Source organism: Trichosurus vulpecula, chromosome 2, assembly GCF_011100635.1.
Source record: "Trichosurus vulpecula isolate mTriVul1 chromosome 2, mTriVul1.pri, whole genome shotgun sequence".
NCBI classification, from domain to species: domain Eukaryota; kingdom Metazoa; phylum Chordata; class Mammalia; order Diprotodontia; family Phalangeridae; genus Trichosurus; species Trichosurus vulpecula.
The window spans coordinates 459,062,360-459,081,617 of record NC_050574.1 but is presented as its reverse complement, the minus strand read 5'-3'; the positions used below and the strand labels follow the sequence as shown (position 1 = coordinate 459,081,617).

General features: G+C 34.3%; 1 protein-coding gene across 3 annotated transcripts in view; it reads left to right on the top strand.

Annotated features, from left to right (window-relative positions):
• The window catches only part of TAB3 (TGF-beta activated kinase 1 (MAP3K7) binding protein 3), a 90,865-nt gene that overhangs the window by 26,042 nt on the left and 45,565 nt on the right, over window positions 1-19,258 (top strand). For 2 of the 3 annotated variants that reach the window (XM_036744551.1, XM_036744553.1), the window contains exon 2: window positions 17,104-17,292. In XM_036744551.1, coding sequence (XP_036600446.1) covers window positions 17,191-17,292 — 102 coding nt within the window. In that variant the 5' untranslated portion in view covers window positions 17,104-17,190. Of the gene's footprint in view, window positions 1-16,964; window positions 16,991-17,103; window positions 17,293-19,258 lie in introns of those variants that run through there. The other variant, XM_036744552.1, reaches the window with a different exon arrangement.

Here is a 19,258-nt window from a genome sequence, read left to right as displayed (position 1 = left end):
TAAAAAAAATTTTTTTAAAGCAACACAATCCCCAATTAAATATCAAAATAACCAAGATTAACAAAATTCAAAATAAAGCCACAACAACAGCAGTGACCTAATAAGTAAAACTAGGAGCTGTTCTTTTTAAGTTGACAAACTTAAAATTGGCTAATTTGATTAAAAAATAGAGAAGAAAACCGTATTATCAGTATTGAAAATGAAAATGGTGAATGTATAACTAATGAAGGAATAAAAGCAATTGTTAGGAAATATTTTCCTTAGCTCTTTACCAATAAAATTGACAATTTAATTAAAATCGCTGAATATTTACAAAAACATAAATTGCTCGGATTAACAAAACAAATACAATACTTTAATAACTCCATCTCAGAAAAAGAATTGAATAAGCCAAAAAAAGAACTCCCCAAGGGGGAAAAAAAAACCAGAACCAGATGGATTTACAAGTTAATTCTACCAAAAATTTAAAGAACAGTTCTAATACTAAATAAACTGAAACAATAGGTAAGGAAGGAGTTTTTCCAAATTCTTTCTATAACATTGATATGGTCTTGATAACTAAGTCAGAAATAGAAAACTATAGACCAGTTTTCCTAATGAATATTAGTGAAACAATTTTAAATAAAATACTAGTAAGGAGATTATAGCAATATATTCCAAAGGTATATGACCAGGTTGGATTATAACAAAAAGGCAGGACTGGTTTGGTATTCGGAAAATTATAAACATCATTGACCTTATCAGTAACAGAAACAGCAAAATTCATATGTTTTTCAGTAGATAAAGAAAAAAACTTTTGAAAAAATACAACATCCTTTCCTGATAAAACCATCGGGAAGCATGGGAATAAATGAAACCTTCCTTAAGAATTTAAGTAGTATCTATCTAAAACCAAGAGCTAATATTATCTGTAGTCAGGATAAGCTGGAAATCTTTCCACTACTATCAGGGATGAAGCAGGAATGTCCATTATTGCTATCACTGTTCAGTATTGTACTGGAAATGTTAACTAGCAATAAGACAAAAAAATTGAAGGAATAAGCATAGGCAATGAGAAAACAAAACTATCACTTTACTTAGAGAAACCTAGGGACAATTAACAACTCGCAGGATATAAAATAAGCTCACGTAAAAATAATCAGCAATTCTGCCTATTACCAACAAAACTCAGTGGGAAGTGATAGAGAAATTCTAATTAAAATAACTATAGACAGTGTAAAATACCTGGGAATATGCTTGTCAAGACACACAAGAACTACATGAACACAATTATAGAACACTACACAAATAAAGATTGATCTAAATAATTAGAGGAATATTGGTTGTTCATGAGTAGGTTGAGCCAATATAACAAAAATGATAACAGTAATATTAATGTGGTTATTCCATGCTATTCCAAGGAAATTACCAAGGAATTAACCTTATAAAGCTGGAAAAAAATAACGAAATTCATCTGGAAGAACAAAAAAATCACGATCAAGAGAATGAATGAAAAAAATAGAAGAGCAACTACTGATACCAGATCTTACACTACACTACCAAGTTGTAAACATTAAAACAAATTTGATATTGGTTAAGAAATGGAGAGGTTGATTAGTAGAACAGAGTAGGTATGAAATATACAGAGGCAGTGAGTGTAGAAACTGAACGTTTGATAAAACCCCTAAAATCCCTGCTATTAGGACAGGAACCCAATATTTGACAAAAACTATTGGGAAATGGGAAAGCATTCTGGCAGAAACTAGGCATATGCATACACCGCATACCAAGACCAGCTCAAAATGGGTACATGATTGGGACATAAAAAGTGATGTCATAAATTAATAGGGCATGGAAGAGATTACCTATTATATCTATGGATAGGGAAGGAGTCATGATCGTCAAGAAAAGTTCACAGGAGGTAAATGTATAATTTTGATTACATAAATTTAAAAAGTTTTTGCACAAACCAAAACATCTAAAGTCAGAAGAAAATCAGAAAGTTGGGGGGGGAAAGCTTTTCAGCAAGTTTCTCTGATAAAGATCTCATGTATAGGGAACTGAGTCCAAACTACTTGAAAAGAACCATTCCACAGTGGATATATGGTCAAAGAATATGAATGGACAGTTTTCAAAGGAAGAAATCAAATCTGTCAAAAGAACATGAAAAAATGCTAATAATTTAGAAATGCAATTAAAACACCCTTGAGGTATTACCAGACACCCATGAAATGTAAGAGAAAAATTCTCTTTGGTAGAAAGTACATTTGATCACTGCCTTCCTGTCTTTCTGTCACATCCTTGGACTATACTTCTAGTTCTGTAACAGACCATTTTCTAAATTGCCCTTTAATTTTGTAATGCTATTCTTTCAGTTGCATGGAAATATTTACAACCTCAGCTCAGCAGTATACTAATCTCTAAACTTATATTAAAAAAAGATAATAGCTTCAGTGAAGTTTCAGACTACCAAATAAACATCATTAGTGCAACTGGTATAAGAAGAGAAGTAGTAGCTAGGAAAAGTCTTTGTTAAGCAATATTCCTGCTAAGAGTTTGATATCGAAGATATATAGATAACTGGCAGAAATAATAAGATCTGATACTATTCACCAATATGTAATTGGTGAAAAGATGTGAAAGGTAATTTTGAAAAGAATTATAAACTGTTAATAACTAACTGTGAAAGAATGGACCACAATACCAATAAGGTGAAATGCACATTAAAACAATCCTAAGGTTTCACATCACACCAAGCTAACTGACAAAGATTACAAATAATGGGAATTGTTGAAGGGGTCATGGAAAGAAAGGTACGCAGTATGTGATAGAGCTGTGAATTATTCCAGCCATTCTAGAAAGCAGTTAGGAATTATGTAAATAATGGGTAAAATATCCATGTCTTTGTACTTAAAGATTGCCTTTCTAGGCATAGATAACTAAGAGTTAAGTGATAAAAAGAAAGGTACCATGTAAGTTAAAAATTATAGCTGTGTTGTTTTTTGTTGATGAAGACTTGGAAACAAAGTAGATACCCATTGTTTTTGGAATGGTTAACAAATTGTAGTCTGTGAATGTAAAGGAGTATTATCATGCTGGAAGAAATGATGAGTGGAATGACTGCAGAAAAATCTACAGTATTCTATGAAACTATTTAAAGTGAAGTAAGCAGAACTAGCCAAACAATGTACACAAAATATTTTTCAGTGGAAAGAACAACAAAACATTTGAAACCATGCTGTGAAATTGTTTTAGCCTTTTTAAATTCCTGCTTTATTTCTTTCAGGAATTATAGTAGAGCTTGTGGCAAAGCAGTGATTTTCTTTGAAATTTTGTTTGTAGATGATGTGGAGTTATTTTCCTTTTGTTGGATTTGTGTGTTGAATGTCATAGTTTGGACAGTAAGCATGCTCCATCTACTTGTTTTCATTTTTGTTTTTTTCGTGGGTGGATTTGTAAATCAAACTTTCGAGTGTTTGTTAGTTTCAGTTAAGAGACTAGCATTCTGTGGCTGGATTGCAGTCATCGCTCTATCTACAAACAAGAGCATCTAGCAAACCTCATCATTTATATGGAATCCTTTTATGTATATCCTGCTAGATATCCTTCATGATAATACTAAACACCTTTAGTAAGTCTATTACCTTTAGTAAGACTTATTCCAAGTTGTAATCATCAAATTTGCATAATTCAAATGCCTGCAATTTTCCTTGTCATAAATATCATTATATATCTAGCAAGTAGTCTGATTTTTTTTCTTTAATTTGTTCCTCTACAAATTCTGTGGGGTTTTGCACTTTGCATGTAGTATTTTTGCTGATGCTCCTTATCTAATATTTAATGTTTATTTATCATAGTATTTCTCTCGGTAGTACGTTAGAAATTAGTATAATTCAGTTCAAGAAAAACTTACTAAATGTCTGTAGTGTATCATGGTCTTATTTAAAATTTGTATTGGTGCCATAGACAAGCATAAAATGTACTAAATAAGTTGGGGAGTGAATGAATGGACCTAACCTTTTGTTAGGTATGGTGAAGATACAAAATCCTACTGCATAATTCCTGCTTACAAATTACTTAAATTTTAAAGGGGCAAAATTTGCACAGGGAACGGTATAAGACAACATTTGTTTCAAAATAGAGGCGTCATTAATTGAAGGTGATGCAAGTAAAATTTTTTTAGTTTGTTGAACTTTTGGGGGAAACTATGAAATAAAGGATGTCACACCCTTTAACTGTGTCATATTGTCAGTATCCTTTGCATATGCTTATTTTTAAAAGTACTGAATTTCAGTTGTCTGATTTTAGTCTTATGAAAAGCATGTTAGAAGTAATCTAGTGAGGCATTAGTCTGTGCCCAGGGGAGAGCTTGTCACCTCTTTTATGAAAACCATGCAACTTATATTTAGCTTGAAATTCTCATGTAACTGTGTGGTCAGTGTAGTGTGATGCAAACAGCACCAGACCTGGAGCCAGGGTACCTAGGTTTCAGTCTGGGTTCTGCCACAAGCTCGTATGTGTGATTTTGGACAAATTAACTTTTTTGGACCTTAGTTTATTCACTTAAAATTAAGAGGATTGGACCAGGTGATTTCCAAAGACCTTTCCAGCTCCAAAATATCTGTGATCCAAAATTGAGGAAATTTTTTAAAATTCTCTGCTTTTATAGAATCATACACTATTTAGAAATATTACTTCCTTAATGAATAGAGTACTGAAAATCAAACAAGACACTACCTAATTATTATATTTTAGGAAACAGTAATGAAATAAAACAGAGCACCAAAGTTTTATATAAAAACACTTTATGTGGAAAATGTCAGTGTGTCAGGCAAAACAAAATAAGTTGTGGTTTGGGACATCCACATGTGTAAGAACATTTTCACATTCAGATTGATATTAGATACAGAAATAAATTGACAAGAAAGTGTTATAATCGAGTATACTTTCCTAGGTTCTCAAAGGACAGGACCAACTTGCGTAATTGAACTGACTTGCTCAACTTAATTTTAATGAACATACATCTATCTGGTGCAGTGGGTAGAGAGAGGGCTGGATTTGGATTTAGAAGACCTGAGTTGTGACCCTGTAACTTCTCTCAGTTTCCTCATCTGTAAAATGAGTGTGATAGTATCACCTGCTTCCCAGAGTTGTTGTGAGGATTAAATGAGGTAGCATGTGTAAAATGCTTTGCAAACCTTAAAGCGCTCTGTAAATGCTGCTAAGTAGAGCAGCTAAATGGCACAGTGGATAGGGTGCCCAGCCTGGAGTCTGGAAGACTCATCTTCCTGAGTTCAAATCTGACCTCAGACACTTACTACCTGTGTGACCCTGGGTGAGTCACTTCACCCTGTTTGCCTCAGTTTCCTCCTCTGTAAAATGAGCAGGAGAAGGAAATGGCAAACTATACTTTCAGTATCTTTGTCAAGAAAACCCCAAATGGGGTCATGAAGAGTCGGGCATGAATAAAAGGACTGAATAACAACAATTATTATATAATAATTATCTGTGATTTTGTTACTATGGTTACCTCGTTTATTTTTGTAGGCTGTTAACCCTTTATATCTTCAAAATAGCCAAAAATTAAAGAATGTCCTGTTTTATAAACTTAATTTCTTGGTGGCCAGTCTTCTAGTTGATGAGCTTCTCTGAACTTAATTAGGTTGGTCCTAAAATGACCAACATAGAGTCCTACAGAGCTTTTTCCTGGTAATGGAAGTATGTACATTTGCACATCTATAGCTAGGAATGGACAGAAATGATTTCAACTATAACGTACTATATCTGATGTAAGAAGTTTTTTAGCACTGTATTTGCATTGTTTTTATTGTGTTTGCATTAGTGTAAGCAATATGGTACAATTAGGGTGAAAAAAAAATCCCACTGTCCTTTAGATGTTGCTTGTGCGCCTTTTCTACTGCCCTCAAAAAGGGGGGAATTTATGTCCACTAATCTTACGTACAGTGGTATGGAAATGAAACGGGACGAGATAAAATGACTCATTGACTTATGTAGTAAGCCTGAAAGCTTTTTATATCTTTGAAAAATTTGTAATATGCAGTATGTTCTCCTTTTGCTGTAGTCTCTTGTTTGACATGATTTGGCATTGAATTTAAAAGATTTTGACATGTTCTGTAATTATCATGAAACTGTGCTTTTATCATATTGGATATTAAGCCTTCCCTTGACCAAGTCTAGTCTTGATTATAGATCACAGGTTGGTTTTTTCTTTTTTAATTCTGAGCTTAACAAGCATCAAACAAAAGGAATACTTAAATATATACAGAACAGAAAATCGTACATGAAACATTAATTTGCGTTATGTATAGCTTGCTTTTCTTTTTAAGTATAAAATTCAACATGTCACCTTCAAAGCTGTCCTGTTTGTCTATGATTCCTTCTGGCCTACCTTCTGTTCTTTACTGTTCATTTATCAAATTTTTTTTTTTTTGGCAACCATGTCCTTAGCTCTTCTGTCTTTTATACTACCCCTACTCCCAAGTTGAGAGGAGAAAAAACCCCTTGTAAAAATAAACATAGTTATCTTTACAGTATTTTTATTGTATAAATTACTGTATAAATTTTTATTGTATAGATTATTTTCTGGCACTTCACCTTCATCAGTATATTCAAGTGTGTCCCTAGATTGCTCTAAAGCCATACCTTTCATCATTTCTTATGACTGATGTTCCATTAGATTTATATAATGTGCTTTGTTCAGCCATTCTTTATTTTATCAGCATTTTTGTATCATTTCTTTGCTGTAACAAAGAGCTGCTATGAATATTGTTGTACATATGAGTCCTCTTCTTTCTTCGATCTCTTTGGAATATAGCCCTAGTAATACTACCTCTAGGTGATGGGGTATGCACAGTTTGGGACTTTTTGGTCATAGTTCTAAATAGTCAGTAAGCATTTGTTAAGCTCCCAGGTATTGTGCTAAGCTGTGAGATTACAAAAAGAGATGTGAGACAGTCCCTGTCCTCAAGGAATTTATTGGACTAATAATTGACAACTCTACCAACACTGCAGTAGTGGTGAAGGGCTTTTACTACAATCCCTTTAAGAATTTTCATTTTCCTTTTTTGTCATCTTTGACTATCTGTTGACTGTGAGGTAGAATCATAGAGTTGTTTTAATTTGCATTCTCTAATTATTAGTGATTTGGAATATTTTTTCACATGTTTGTTGATTTTTTGATCTGCTCTTTTCCTTGCTTTGTCATGAATTCTTTCCCCTATTCACAGTTGTGAAAAGTATTTTCTTTACTCTTCAAATTTATTTATAATCTGACCTTTTATACCTAAGGCATACATCCGTTGGAGCTTATGTTGGCATGTAGTATAAAATAGTTTACAACCAACATCATTGATTTAATGTCACAGTACTTGACAGTTTTCCAAGCTGTTTTTGTCAAATTATGTCCCTGTCCCAGGAGTTAGAATCTTTGAATTTATTGACTTGACTTTGTTCAATTGCTGCTTTTAATCAGTACCAGATAAGTTTGATAATTACTGCTATTTGTGATACATTTATAATTGATACTGTTAGGCACTCTCTCTCTCTCTCTCGATTCTTGACTTTTTCCTCCAGATAAATTTTGTTATTACCTTTTCTGTCTCTTTAAAGTAACCTGTTGCTAATTTGATTTGTAGAGCACTGAATAATCTAAGTAATTAAATAGTATTGGCATTTTTAAGAATTATATTGGCGCGTTTTCCCCAAGAGCATTTCTATAAAGGATGTTTTGTAGTTGTATTCCTGTAGTTTTTATGTGTCTTTGGTAGATAGACTCTCCAATATTTTATACATTCTGGAGTTATTTTGAATGCAATTTTGCTTGCTAATTATTCCTGCTGAGTTTTGTTGGTAATGCACAAATGATTTACACAGATTTATTTTATATCCCATCATGTTGCCAAAATTGCTTTGGGTTAATTTTAATTTTTTAGTTTACTTTTCTTTTGTTGTTTAGATAGATTATCATATCTGTAAAAAGTGATAGTTTTACTTCCTCTTTTCCTGTACGTATTCCTTTGTTTTTTTTTTTTTCTGGTACTGTGCTAATATTTTTAACACTTTATCAAATAATAGTAGTGATAATAGACATCCTTACTTTACCCCCAGCTTTATTGGAAAGACCTCTACCTGTTTTCCATTAAATGTAATGTTGGCCTCTTTTTTTAGTTAGATAATGCTTATATTAAGGAAAAGTTCATTTATTCCCATGCTTTCTTTTTTTTTTTTAAATGTATAACCCTTTCACAATACTCATGTTGTGAAAGACTAACTATATTTTGCTCCTTCCTAACCTATCCCCCTTTATTAAATTTTCTCCCTTGACCCTGTCCCCTTTCGAAAGTGTTTGTTTTTGATTACTTCCACCCCCATCTGCCCTCCCTTCTATCATCCCCCCTTTTTTTTAATCTTCCTTCTTTTCTCCTGTGGGGTAAGATACCCAATTGAGTACGTATGGTATTCCCTCCTCAGGTCAAATCTGATGAGAGCAAGGTTCACTCATTCCCCCTCACCTGCCTTCTCTTCTCTTCCTACAGAACTGCTTTTTCTTGCCACTTTTATGCGAGATAATTTACCCCGTTCTATCTCTTCCTGTCTCCCTCTCTCATCCCTTAATTTGATTTTATTTCTTTTAGATATCTTCCCTTCATCTTCAGCTCATCCTGTGCCTGCTCTCTCTCTCTCTCTCTCTCTCTCTATATATATATATATATACACATACATATATACATACGCATTCACTTATACATATATATGCACATAAACATACATATATATGTGTGTGTGTATACATATATATACACATATATATACATATACATATATATACATATTCCCTTCAGCTACCCTAATACTGAGGTCTCAGGAATCATACACATCATCTTTCCATGTAGGAATGTAAACAAAACTATTCAGCTTTAGTAAGTCCCTTGCAATTTCTTTTTGTTGTTCTTTTTCTTGATTACCTTTTCATGCTTCTCTTGATTCTTGTGTTTGAAAGTCAAATTTTCTATTCAGCTCTGGTCTTTTCACTGAGAAAGCTTGAAAGTCCTCTATTTTATTGAAAGTCCATATTTTCCCTTGGAGCATGATACTCAGTTTTGCTGGGTAGGTGATTCTTGGTTTTAATCCTAGCTCCACTGACCTCCGGAATATCGTATTCCAAGCCCTTTGATCTCTTAATGTAGAAGCCGCCAGATCTTGGGTTATTCTGATTGTGTTTCCACAATACTCACATTGATTGTTTCTGGCTGCTTGCAGTATTTTCTCCTTGATCTGGGAGCTCTGGAATTTGGTGACAGTATTCCTAGGAGATTTCTTTTTGGGATCCATTTGAGGAGGCGATCGATGGATTCTTTCAATTTCTATTTTGCCCTGTGGCTCTAGAATATCAAGGCAGTTCTCCTTGATAATTTCTTGAAAGATGATATCTAGGCTCTTTTTTTGATCCTGGCTTTCAGGTAGTCCAATAATTTTTAAATTATCTCTCCTGGATCTATTTTCCAGGTCAGTGGTTTTTCCAATGAGATATTTGACATTGTCTTCCATTTTTTCATTCCTTTGGTTCTGTTTTATAATATCTTGATTTCTCATCAAGTCACTAGCTTCCACTTGCTCCAATCTAATTTTTAAGGTAGTATTTTCTTCAGTGGTCTTTTTGTCTTTCCTTTGATTTTTTTCAGAATTTCTATTTTGGTTTTCAGTAATTTTCAATTTGTTGACTTTTAGTTACAATCCTAATTTACTGATCTGTCTGTTTTTATTGATGAATGTGTTTAGAGATATACACTTTCCCCAAAAGACTGCTTAACTCCTTCCCCAAAATTTTGATTTGTTGCTATTGTCTGATTATATTTTCTATTGTTTTTGTGATTAGTTTTGACCACTAAGTCTTTGGAAGTAAATTATTGTCTTCAATTAATTGTCAGTCCTTTCTTTAAAGGCCCTTTACTGAATATAATTTTTATTGTATTGTGTTCACAAAAGGATGTGTTTAATATTTTATATGTGTATTTGTGAAATTTTAATGCCCCAAATCATAATCACTTTTGTTAAATGTTCTATATATTTTCAGAAATTTGTAAATTCCTTTGTGTCTTCATTTGATAATCACTAGAGCTCTATCACATCTAACTAGTTTGCTAAAGTTCTATTCAAGTTCTCAACTTTTTTCTTGTTTATGTTTTTGTTAGATTTGTCTAAGGTCTAAATGGGGTACGTTGAGGTCTCTTCTGTTAAAATTTTTATTGTCTCCTTTCCCCTCTGAGTGGGATTGTGAAGACCTATCATGAGATCTAAATCTCAACCTTTCTGTAGATTGAATGGGATCAGCATGGCTCAGGCCTTCTGATTGACAGCTAGGTCTAAGTCTCCAGTTACTGAGAAATCACCTGACTTAAAGGAATCCAGAACTTAGAGTGGCTGGACCCACTCCTTCCCCACAGTCACCTCTGCATGAGCTTGCCAAATAAGGAAAAAGATGTTTTTCACTTCCTTGTTCCTGGGTTAGATTTCTCGTGAGATTGTGAGCCTGAACCCCACCAATGAAGGTGAAGGTCAGTGGTGGGAGGAGGATGGAACCACTAAGGTATATAATCATGCTTCACTTCCTGTACCTGGCCTCTCCTACTAGTTCCCTGCTGGTAGTGGTGAAGACCTTTCTCTCGAGATTGTAATAAAGAAGTTTTCTGTTTCTACCTTGAGAAACCTCTGATTTTTTTTATTAAAAGCTGGGTGGTCTCACCCCACACACCTCCAGTTTGATTGTTTTCCTTTAACTATTTAGATGTTACACCGTTTGGAACATATATATTAAGTATTGATGTTGTTTTGTTGTCTGTTGTGACTTTAACCAAAATGTGATTTCTCCCTGCTTATCTTGTTTTATTCCGCCTGTTTTTACTGTTAAGTCAGTTGTTTGAAATGCACTAGCACTTAGTTGCATTAGGAAAGATTTCATGATAAGGGCAGCACATGAGCTAATTTTTGAAGGAAATAAGCTTCTGAAAGGTAGAAGAAAAGCAGAAGTTCATAACAGGTATAGGGAATAATGGACATAAAGGCGTGAAGACGGCATGCAGGGTGCTATCTATTAGGAATGGCAAGAAGACCAATTTGGCTAGATGGTAGTGTGTGTGAAAGGGAGCCATTTATAATAAGGCCGGAATGATAGGTTGTGATTAGGATGTAGAGAGCTTTAAATGTCAGACCCTAGAGTTTGTATTTTACCCTATAGACAATAGCCATTGAAGTTTTATTTGATACTCTAGGGATTAACATTGTTAGACCTGCACCTTAGGAAAATCATTTGGTACCTGTGTGGAGAATGGATTAGAGATTTGAGGCAGAGAATCAAACCAGGAAGCTATTCTAACAGCCCAGGTGAAGAGGACCTTAACTAGGATGGTGGCTGTATAAATGACGTTGTAGAGGTAGAATTGACAGAATCTGGCAACTTGTTTAATGTGTGGGATGAATGAGAATGTGAAATTTTGAACCACGGTTATTGGAAAAATGAGGGTACCCTACACACAAAAAGGAAGAGCTTGAAGAACTTTTTTGTGGGGTAGTACTGATAATGAGTTTCTTTTTGACCTGTTGAGTTTGACGTGCCTGTGGGAAATTTGGTTCAAATTGTCTGGTAGGTAGTTGGTGTAGTGGGCCTGGAGTTAAAGAGAGAGACTAGCCTAGCTCTAGGAGTCATCTGCTTAAGAGATGATCAAATGAGATAATATTTGTGAAGCACTTAGCACATAGTAGGTGCTACATAAATGCAAGCTCTTATTAACATAATAAAATGAAACTGATTATTTCACCACATGAGAGAGTAGAGAGAGAGAAAAGGGGCTGCTGAGACAGAGAGCTTTGAAGAATACTCCGCTTTAGAAGGCAGGGTATCAGGGATGATCTAGCAAAGAATACTGAAGCATGGTCACAAAAGAGAGCTCTGTCCCCAGCACTGATCTAAGAAAGTGTATCCAATTGGAGATGGCGGTCAGCGGTGTCACAGGCTACAGACATCAAGATGGATGAAGATTGAGAAATTTGGCAATTAAGCTGTCTTGGTAACTTTGAAGAGAGCAGTTTTATTTGAATGATGAGGTAGAAAGATGTATTGCCAAAGGTTGAGAAGTGAAATCAAAGGAGTAATTTAATAGAGGGAATGTGTTCAAACAATATAAATTCTTCTTTGTTCTAAGCCATCCTTACCCTACCTCTTTTCTCTTGTATCTTATGCAGCTTTATTATCTACCCAAACCTTTATAGGCTTGAGATTAAAAATAAATAAAATCTACCCTTGACACTACTAGATCTGATTTTGTTAACTTCATGGTAGCCCTGACTACCCTGACATGGTAGCCTCAAAATGCTCTTAATCCATTTACTAGTTTGAATATCTAGATAATTGGAAAGTTGGAAATATGCCACTGATAGCATTTCATATCATTGCCTCTAAATATCTACCACTTTAGTGTGGCTGTTTTATTTAACTCCATTTTTAAACTGGGTTTAATCACTTGTATTCCCTCAAAGAACTATTGAAACAGAGATCTGGAATTAGGGCAAATCATAGATTTATCTTATTGTAGAGATGATGGATTATGTTAGCTGTTTTAAAGAATTTAAAATAAGATTGTCAGTTAAATGCTTATATTTATAGTATGTCCATGGATATTATAGAAAGGAGACTTGTCTTTAAAAAAAAAAGACATCCAAATCTTGCAAGCCAACTAATATAATCACTTGTTTGCCTTTTTTGAAGAAACAAATTGCTTCATCTAGAAAGTCTTTTCTGTCACTCTCACTGGAAATCATAAATATTTTTAATTCAGACCTGCCTGATTATGGGAAGTAACCTTTTCATTTTTCTAAATAACAGTCTTCAGTCCTTCATTGATATGAAGTTTGACTCATTACAGTAAAATTGATTTTCCATTGGTACATAATTGAAGCACATACATAAAATGAAATTTCCCTGCCTATATTTGCTTTTTATTGTAGTAGTAGTTTGTAGCAGGTCAGTTAAACATCATTCTTAATATATCAAAAGACTTCATTAATAGACGTAGAATCTATTGGCACTATTATAAAATTATGAATGTAACTTCAGTGAAGTTGCATGTTATTTTTCAATTTGTGATTTATTCAAGATATATGGAGATAAAAATATAAGTGGAATGAAATGTAATGACTGTGTTTAATCCTCCTGATGAATTTTCTTGAGGCACATCCATTGTTTTCTGAATGGAAGACAGTTTGTATATTAAATATTTCATTTTACTTGATATCATGGTTTTACTTGATACCGCGGTTTGGTTCTCTTAATTTTTTCAGCATTTTAGAAAGTTACACCCTAGCAATGCAGCAAGCAGTTTCTGACCATTGTAGGATATGATCATATTCTCATATGTGAAAGTAACAATGCTATGTCACAATTACCGTGTAGTACACGTTTTAAAATCAGCTTCTACAGTAGAGGAAACATTTTTCTTCAGTATTTTTTTTTGTAAGCCACTTCCATTATTGCTGTTATACCGAGTCAATAAACATTTCTTAAGCATGCCAGATACTGAGGATGCAGAAGCAAAATTGTATACACCAGGGGTCTGTTGTTTTTGCAAGAAAAAATAATGTGGTATGGCAAGTGTATATCTCATTATAAATTAGGAAGAATAATGTCTAATACGGTCTTTGTCTCGTGAAGACGTAGACTTTATTTTCTTTCATTCTTTCAAGTATCTGCATTTCAGTATAGATGTTGGGAAGCTGCATAGTGTCTGTACATATATATATATATATGTATACACACACACACACATATATATATCTATATATATATATATATATATACCTTCTCAGCTAAGTAGGACATTCATTGGGAAAAAGCTAGATAATTGGCCTTTCGTTCTGCTGCCTTCTAAACTAGTTAACTTGGTGCTAATAATGAGATACACAAAGAGAAATTCTATTCCAAAGCTAAAATTAGAAAATGTTGGAGTTGAAAGGAACTTTAGAGACCATCTCACCTACCTTATAACAGTGTATCAGTCCCTTGCACATCATTCAGACTATGCTTGAAGACTTCTGGTTAGGGTGAATCGGCTATCTGCCACAGCTGCCCTTTCTATTTTGAGATAGTTTTAATTATTTGAAAGATTTTTTTACCCCCTTTACATTAAATTTAAGTTTCCTCTCCAACTTTTTATCAGTTGTTCCTTGTTTTATCCTCTGAGGCTAAATGGAGATATTCTTGATTAGACCAGAGAATCTAGTTCATCTCACACATGCTTTAGTGAGCTCACCCATCTGTGCCTTCTCATCTCATGACTCTTGTCCACGTTTTCCCATAAATTCTCGGGAGGGGCTTCACCCAGAGTGCTGGGGGACTTTCTCTAGGTCAGTGGTCTCTAAACTTTTTTGATGGTTCTCATCAACATTAAATAATTTGGGAACATGCACCCAATATAAGTATATGCATTTAAAAATTTTGATATGGTTGTGACATAAATTATTAATACCTTGTTTATAAAATAATAGAATTATAGTGCACCTTAAAGTTTTCAAAGTATTTTACTGTTTAACTTAGGTTATTTCATTTGATCCTTGCAACATCCCTGTGAGATAGGCGCCATTATCATTGCCACTGCACAAATGAAGTAGCTGAGGTTGAGAGAGGTTAAGTGACGTCCTCAGGTCAAACAGGATGATGAGGCTCTGAACTGAGGTGGTGGCTCTGTGATTGGAGAGAAGGGTATGGTTGCAAGAGACGTTGTCAAGATAGAAACAGAAAGATTTGGCAGCTGCGTGTATGTATTGGTTGAATAAAAATGAATACTTGAGGATGACATTGAAGTTGCAAATCTGTGGGTTGGCAAGGATAATGGTTCTCTTGACAAAAATTGGAAAGTTTGGAAAAGAGATGTGTTTGGTGGTCAAGTTAATATGAGAACTATATAGGAACAATAGGTATGGATCACCCGTCTATACTTATTCACCCTTTGTCATTTTCTCCCACCCAAAGGGAAGAGAGGCGGGGGGAGGCAGGGCTTTTATTTCACAGAAGCCTTTGAACACAAGAGACCACCTGTGGAGGGACACCTGCCATAGTCATGAGGTGGTGGGGAGAACAGGAAATAAGTACAGTGTGGTGCTGAGGGGAAAAGCTGGTGGCAGGTTCAGGGTTGGGTTATAACTGTCCTGAGAGCCCCAGGAGTGGTACAGAAGGAGGTAGATTGGGAGCTTGTATAAGAGGGGGTAGAGTGGAGAAGTAATGGGTGAAAAAAGGGAAGTGGTTCCATTGAGGAGGGTGGGATGAAACCCCCTCTTTCTCATTTTGCAATTGATTGATCACAAAACTTAATGTCATGCCACATTGGAGTCCACTGCTCCAGGTCACTTGAAAATTCTTGCATATCAGTGGATCGTTTGGGCTTTTTTTTTTTTTTTTTTTTTTTTTTTTTGCAGAGTGGGTAAGGCAGGGCAATTGGTGTTAAGTGACTTGCCCAAAGTCACACAGCTACTAAGTGTGTCAAGTGTCTGAGGCGAGATTTGAACTCAGGTCCTCCTGACTATAGGCTGGTGCTCTAATGACTGCTTATGGGCTTTCTGTTATTTCTTTTTTATTCTTGATATTTAGTCATCGGTCTCTGACACGTGCTTCAGATGCAGATTAAATTTTGCCTTTTGAGGCAGTTTCTAGGCTTTTAGTCTCCTAATTGTGGCAATGTATTACATTAGTTAATTTTCTTAAGAAGTTCTGAATAGTCAGTGTTGACATCCGTTCTTTTACCCATTTCCCTTTTTTTGGGAGGGGGGGAGCGGTCAACAGCTTTTTAAAGAAGACCGGCTGAAATTGCTTTGATTACTTGATGTTTCCTCATCTTAATTTTTAAAATTTGACATTGATTTTAATCTTTATTTTAGTGAGTTGTTCTGACTGTTCATAGGCAGTTGATTTGGAAATTACTTTCACATTTGTAACTAGTAATTTCTTGTTTCTTAAAATTTAATGAGTTTCTTTTGTGTGTGTGATTCTATTTGTCACTCACTATGTCAGACACCTTCCAACTCTCTTCCCCAAGTGTTCATGATAAGAAAGCATGAAGTCTTTAGACTAAAAAGTCTCCTTTCTTAATCCCGAACTATGCTTTCCAGCTCCTTTGTCATCCTCCTTTATGCACACTTTTGCCCTGGCATCGTGAACTATTAAAAGTATATATTGATTTAATTTGGAGGATTTTAATAAATTTTTCATACTTGATTGCCACTCAGATTCTTGAAAACAGCTCTCATGTTTCTTTTAGTTATTTTTTTCCCCAAAGATAAGTATCTTCAGTTCTTACAGTTGGTCCTCATTTAATGTAATCGAAAGACCAGTGGTTGTATGTCATAATTTAGCTGTCTTGAAAATTGACTAGTGATCCCAAGGAGGATTGAATATGAAAATACAACTAATTTGGTATTAACGCATAATCATTAATGGAAAAATAAAGTCTTTAAGTGTAGTTCCCCAGTATCTACATCATCTTATAGAGGAAAGTATAATTTAATTTTTATCTGCTATATTCCTTTCTTTAGGCATTAGCTTTCCTTCTTTCAGAAGAGAAGCTGGTACAACTTGACTTTCAACATAACTGTTAATAGAAATCATAAGATAAATACAAGATCTTTGCTGTTGTGATTATATTGTTAAAATCTTATTTTCTGAGGTGTGTGATAATAAAGTATGATAATTTTTGCCTAAGAAACATGATGTAATAGCCCTAGGGAAAAATCAGAGTAATTTCACATAATGACTGTTACTTAGAGCTAGAAAAATTTAATTGCCACTTGGGAGTAATTTCCTATTGTATGTTTTGTTTCTGAAGTTTTCAGTATAAGAATGAGAGTGAATATCTACACACCATGTTTAAATGTGGAATTGAGAAAAATGATAATTGCTTATTACAGTCAAAGCTGGCTTTGGTACAGAATTTTCCAACTATAGAATTGGGTATGCCATTCCATAAATAGTATTTACAATTCTTTGTATAGTTTGTGAGAGTTCATGTGAATAGAGTAAAAGTATAGTTTAAAAATTACCAATAACTTTATTTCTTGCCATAGAAAATGACTGAAATATTGGAACATCATTTCTACTGGAAAGCCAATTAACATCCATTCCTCAAATACTTGATCACCACCAGCCCTGGCATGGCGCAGAGCAGTCCACAGCTTGATGTCCAGATACTCCATGATCTCCGACAACTTTTCCCTGAGATTCCAGAGGGTGTGGTATCACAATGCATGTTGCAGGTAGATTGTAGAGTAATGAAATTGAAATGTAAAACCATGATTTTCCCTAGAATTTGCGGTTTGAGGAGTGGTCTACATTTGAGTTAAAAAATAAAATCTTGGAAACATGAGGTTAACAAATTATTGGAAATGAAATGAAAGGAAAGACTTCAATGATTTCTCCTTTTTATTTTTTGGGTAGTTTAACTACTTCAGCCCCCAAATCCTTAGAGCAACAATATTGTTTTAAATGCCTGCATGGCATTTTCTTGTTTATACTTTTAAATATTAACCTGTTTTCACCCTATTATAAAAAAGTTTAAGATATTTCATTACCATGTTATTTTTTATAGTATCTCATAACCTTTATATAATTCCACTTTCTTAAAATTAAGCCCATTTAACTTGTCTTGTTATATTTAGAAATTGAAAATATCCTTATAATGAAATGGGTGTTACTTCCCCATTTCTTTTTAGTCCCCAAGTACAATGAAGGCTCTTCTCTATGGGTTCACTATCCCTTTTCATTAGATCTGTAGTAAACTTTATGTTACCACCACCCAAGAGCAAAAAAATAGGAAGATTTAAGATTTCTTCTTCAAATATGCTGTTCAAGTATGCCTGCTCCACTTAAGGCTTTTCATTTCTTTCTTTGTATTCCCAATGCCCAGAATAATACCTTGAACACTATTCCAGACCTGTGAAAGTCAAATGTGATGGATAGAAGGCTGGTCAGGATACAATTCCTGACTGATGCATTTAGGCCCTGTGATCCTGGGCAGATACTGTAACCGCTTAGTTCCCCAGGAAGCTCTTTAAGAATATGTTAGAGACAATTTGCTTATCTACATTGGTGGAGGGAATTTCTAAAACAGGAAGTCCTTACATAATTTACACACATGATAGCTTACACATCATAAACACAAGAAATGCTTGACTTGAATTACTTGGTCTTTTCTAGCACTACCACTTTACCCACTATGTCCATTTCAGTTTAATAGATGGTTTAGATATAGAAACTAAATTTTACCTACACTGTGAGAGAATTCAGAGATGTAGTTGATTTGAGTCCTAAGTACATTGTCACATTACTCTGTTAATTCAGTACAACTTTAAAATATTAAATCATCTCTCCCAGAAACTCCTTGTCTTTACTCCCCCTTTTAGTTCATGAACCCTTTTTTAGATAGCCTCTATTTTGGGGGATGGGGTAGGGTTGGGGAGAGTCTTAGCCCTCTGCTTTTGAATTCATGGACTTTAGTCCCCTTTTGGTTTCTGTAGAAGCAAGGTCATTTTGTATTTGAGTTTTCTGCTTTTGACTTCTGTTGAATAGTCTGGCTCTCTTAAGAGAATTATTTCCTAAGTCCCTCCATTATAAACCCACTCATTCTAATTTCTCTCTTTAGCTATTTTACTTCTTAATTTAATCTTTATACTGTTGTCACCCAGTCTCATCAATTTTTAGCTCTCCTGTCCCAGCTTAAAGTCCTTTCTTCTTAGTAGCATAGGTTCCTCCTATGCTTTCTTTAAGAATTATCAATACATTTGTTAAGGATTAGACTCAAGAATAGCATTATCCTTCTATTCAAACATTTTGAAATTGAAAATGCATTTTTAATAATTCAAACACACATTTCACTTGTTAAAAATCATCTTTCAATTCCTCCCCAGTTTTGAGGGAGATAAATATTTTTGCCACATTTTCATTAGTTATTTATTGCTTTTTCTTTTAAATGCTTGAATGATTCTGTACATACTTTACCATTTTAGGCTAATAACTTAATAATAGGATATTAGTTAGGGTCTGTAAAATAATTCGAGTTCCTTAAGGACAGATTGTGTTTCTTTGTATCTCCAGTGCCTAATAAAGTCCATTGCATGTTTTTTAGGCACTTAATAAATACTTGTTGAATTCAATTCAGCAACACTATTCAGTAGGTATTTCAACTCTTATAGTCCCCCTTTTACAGATGAGGAAATTGAGATT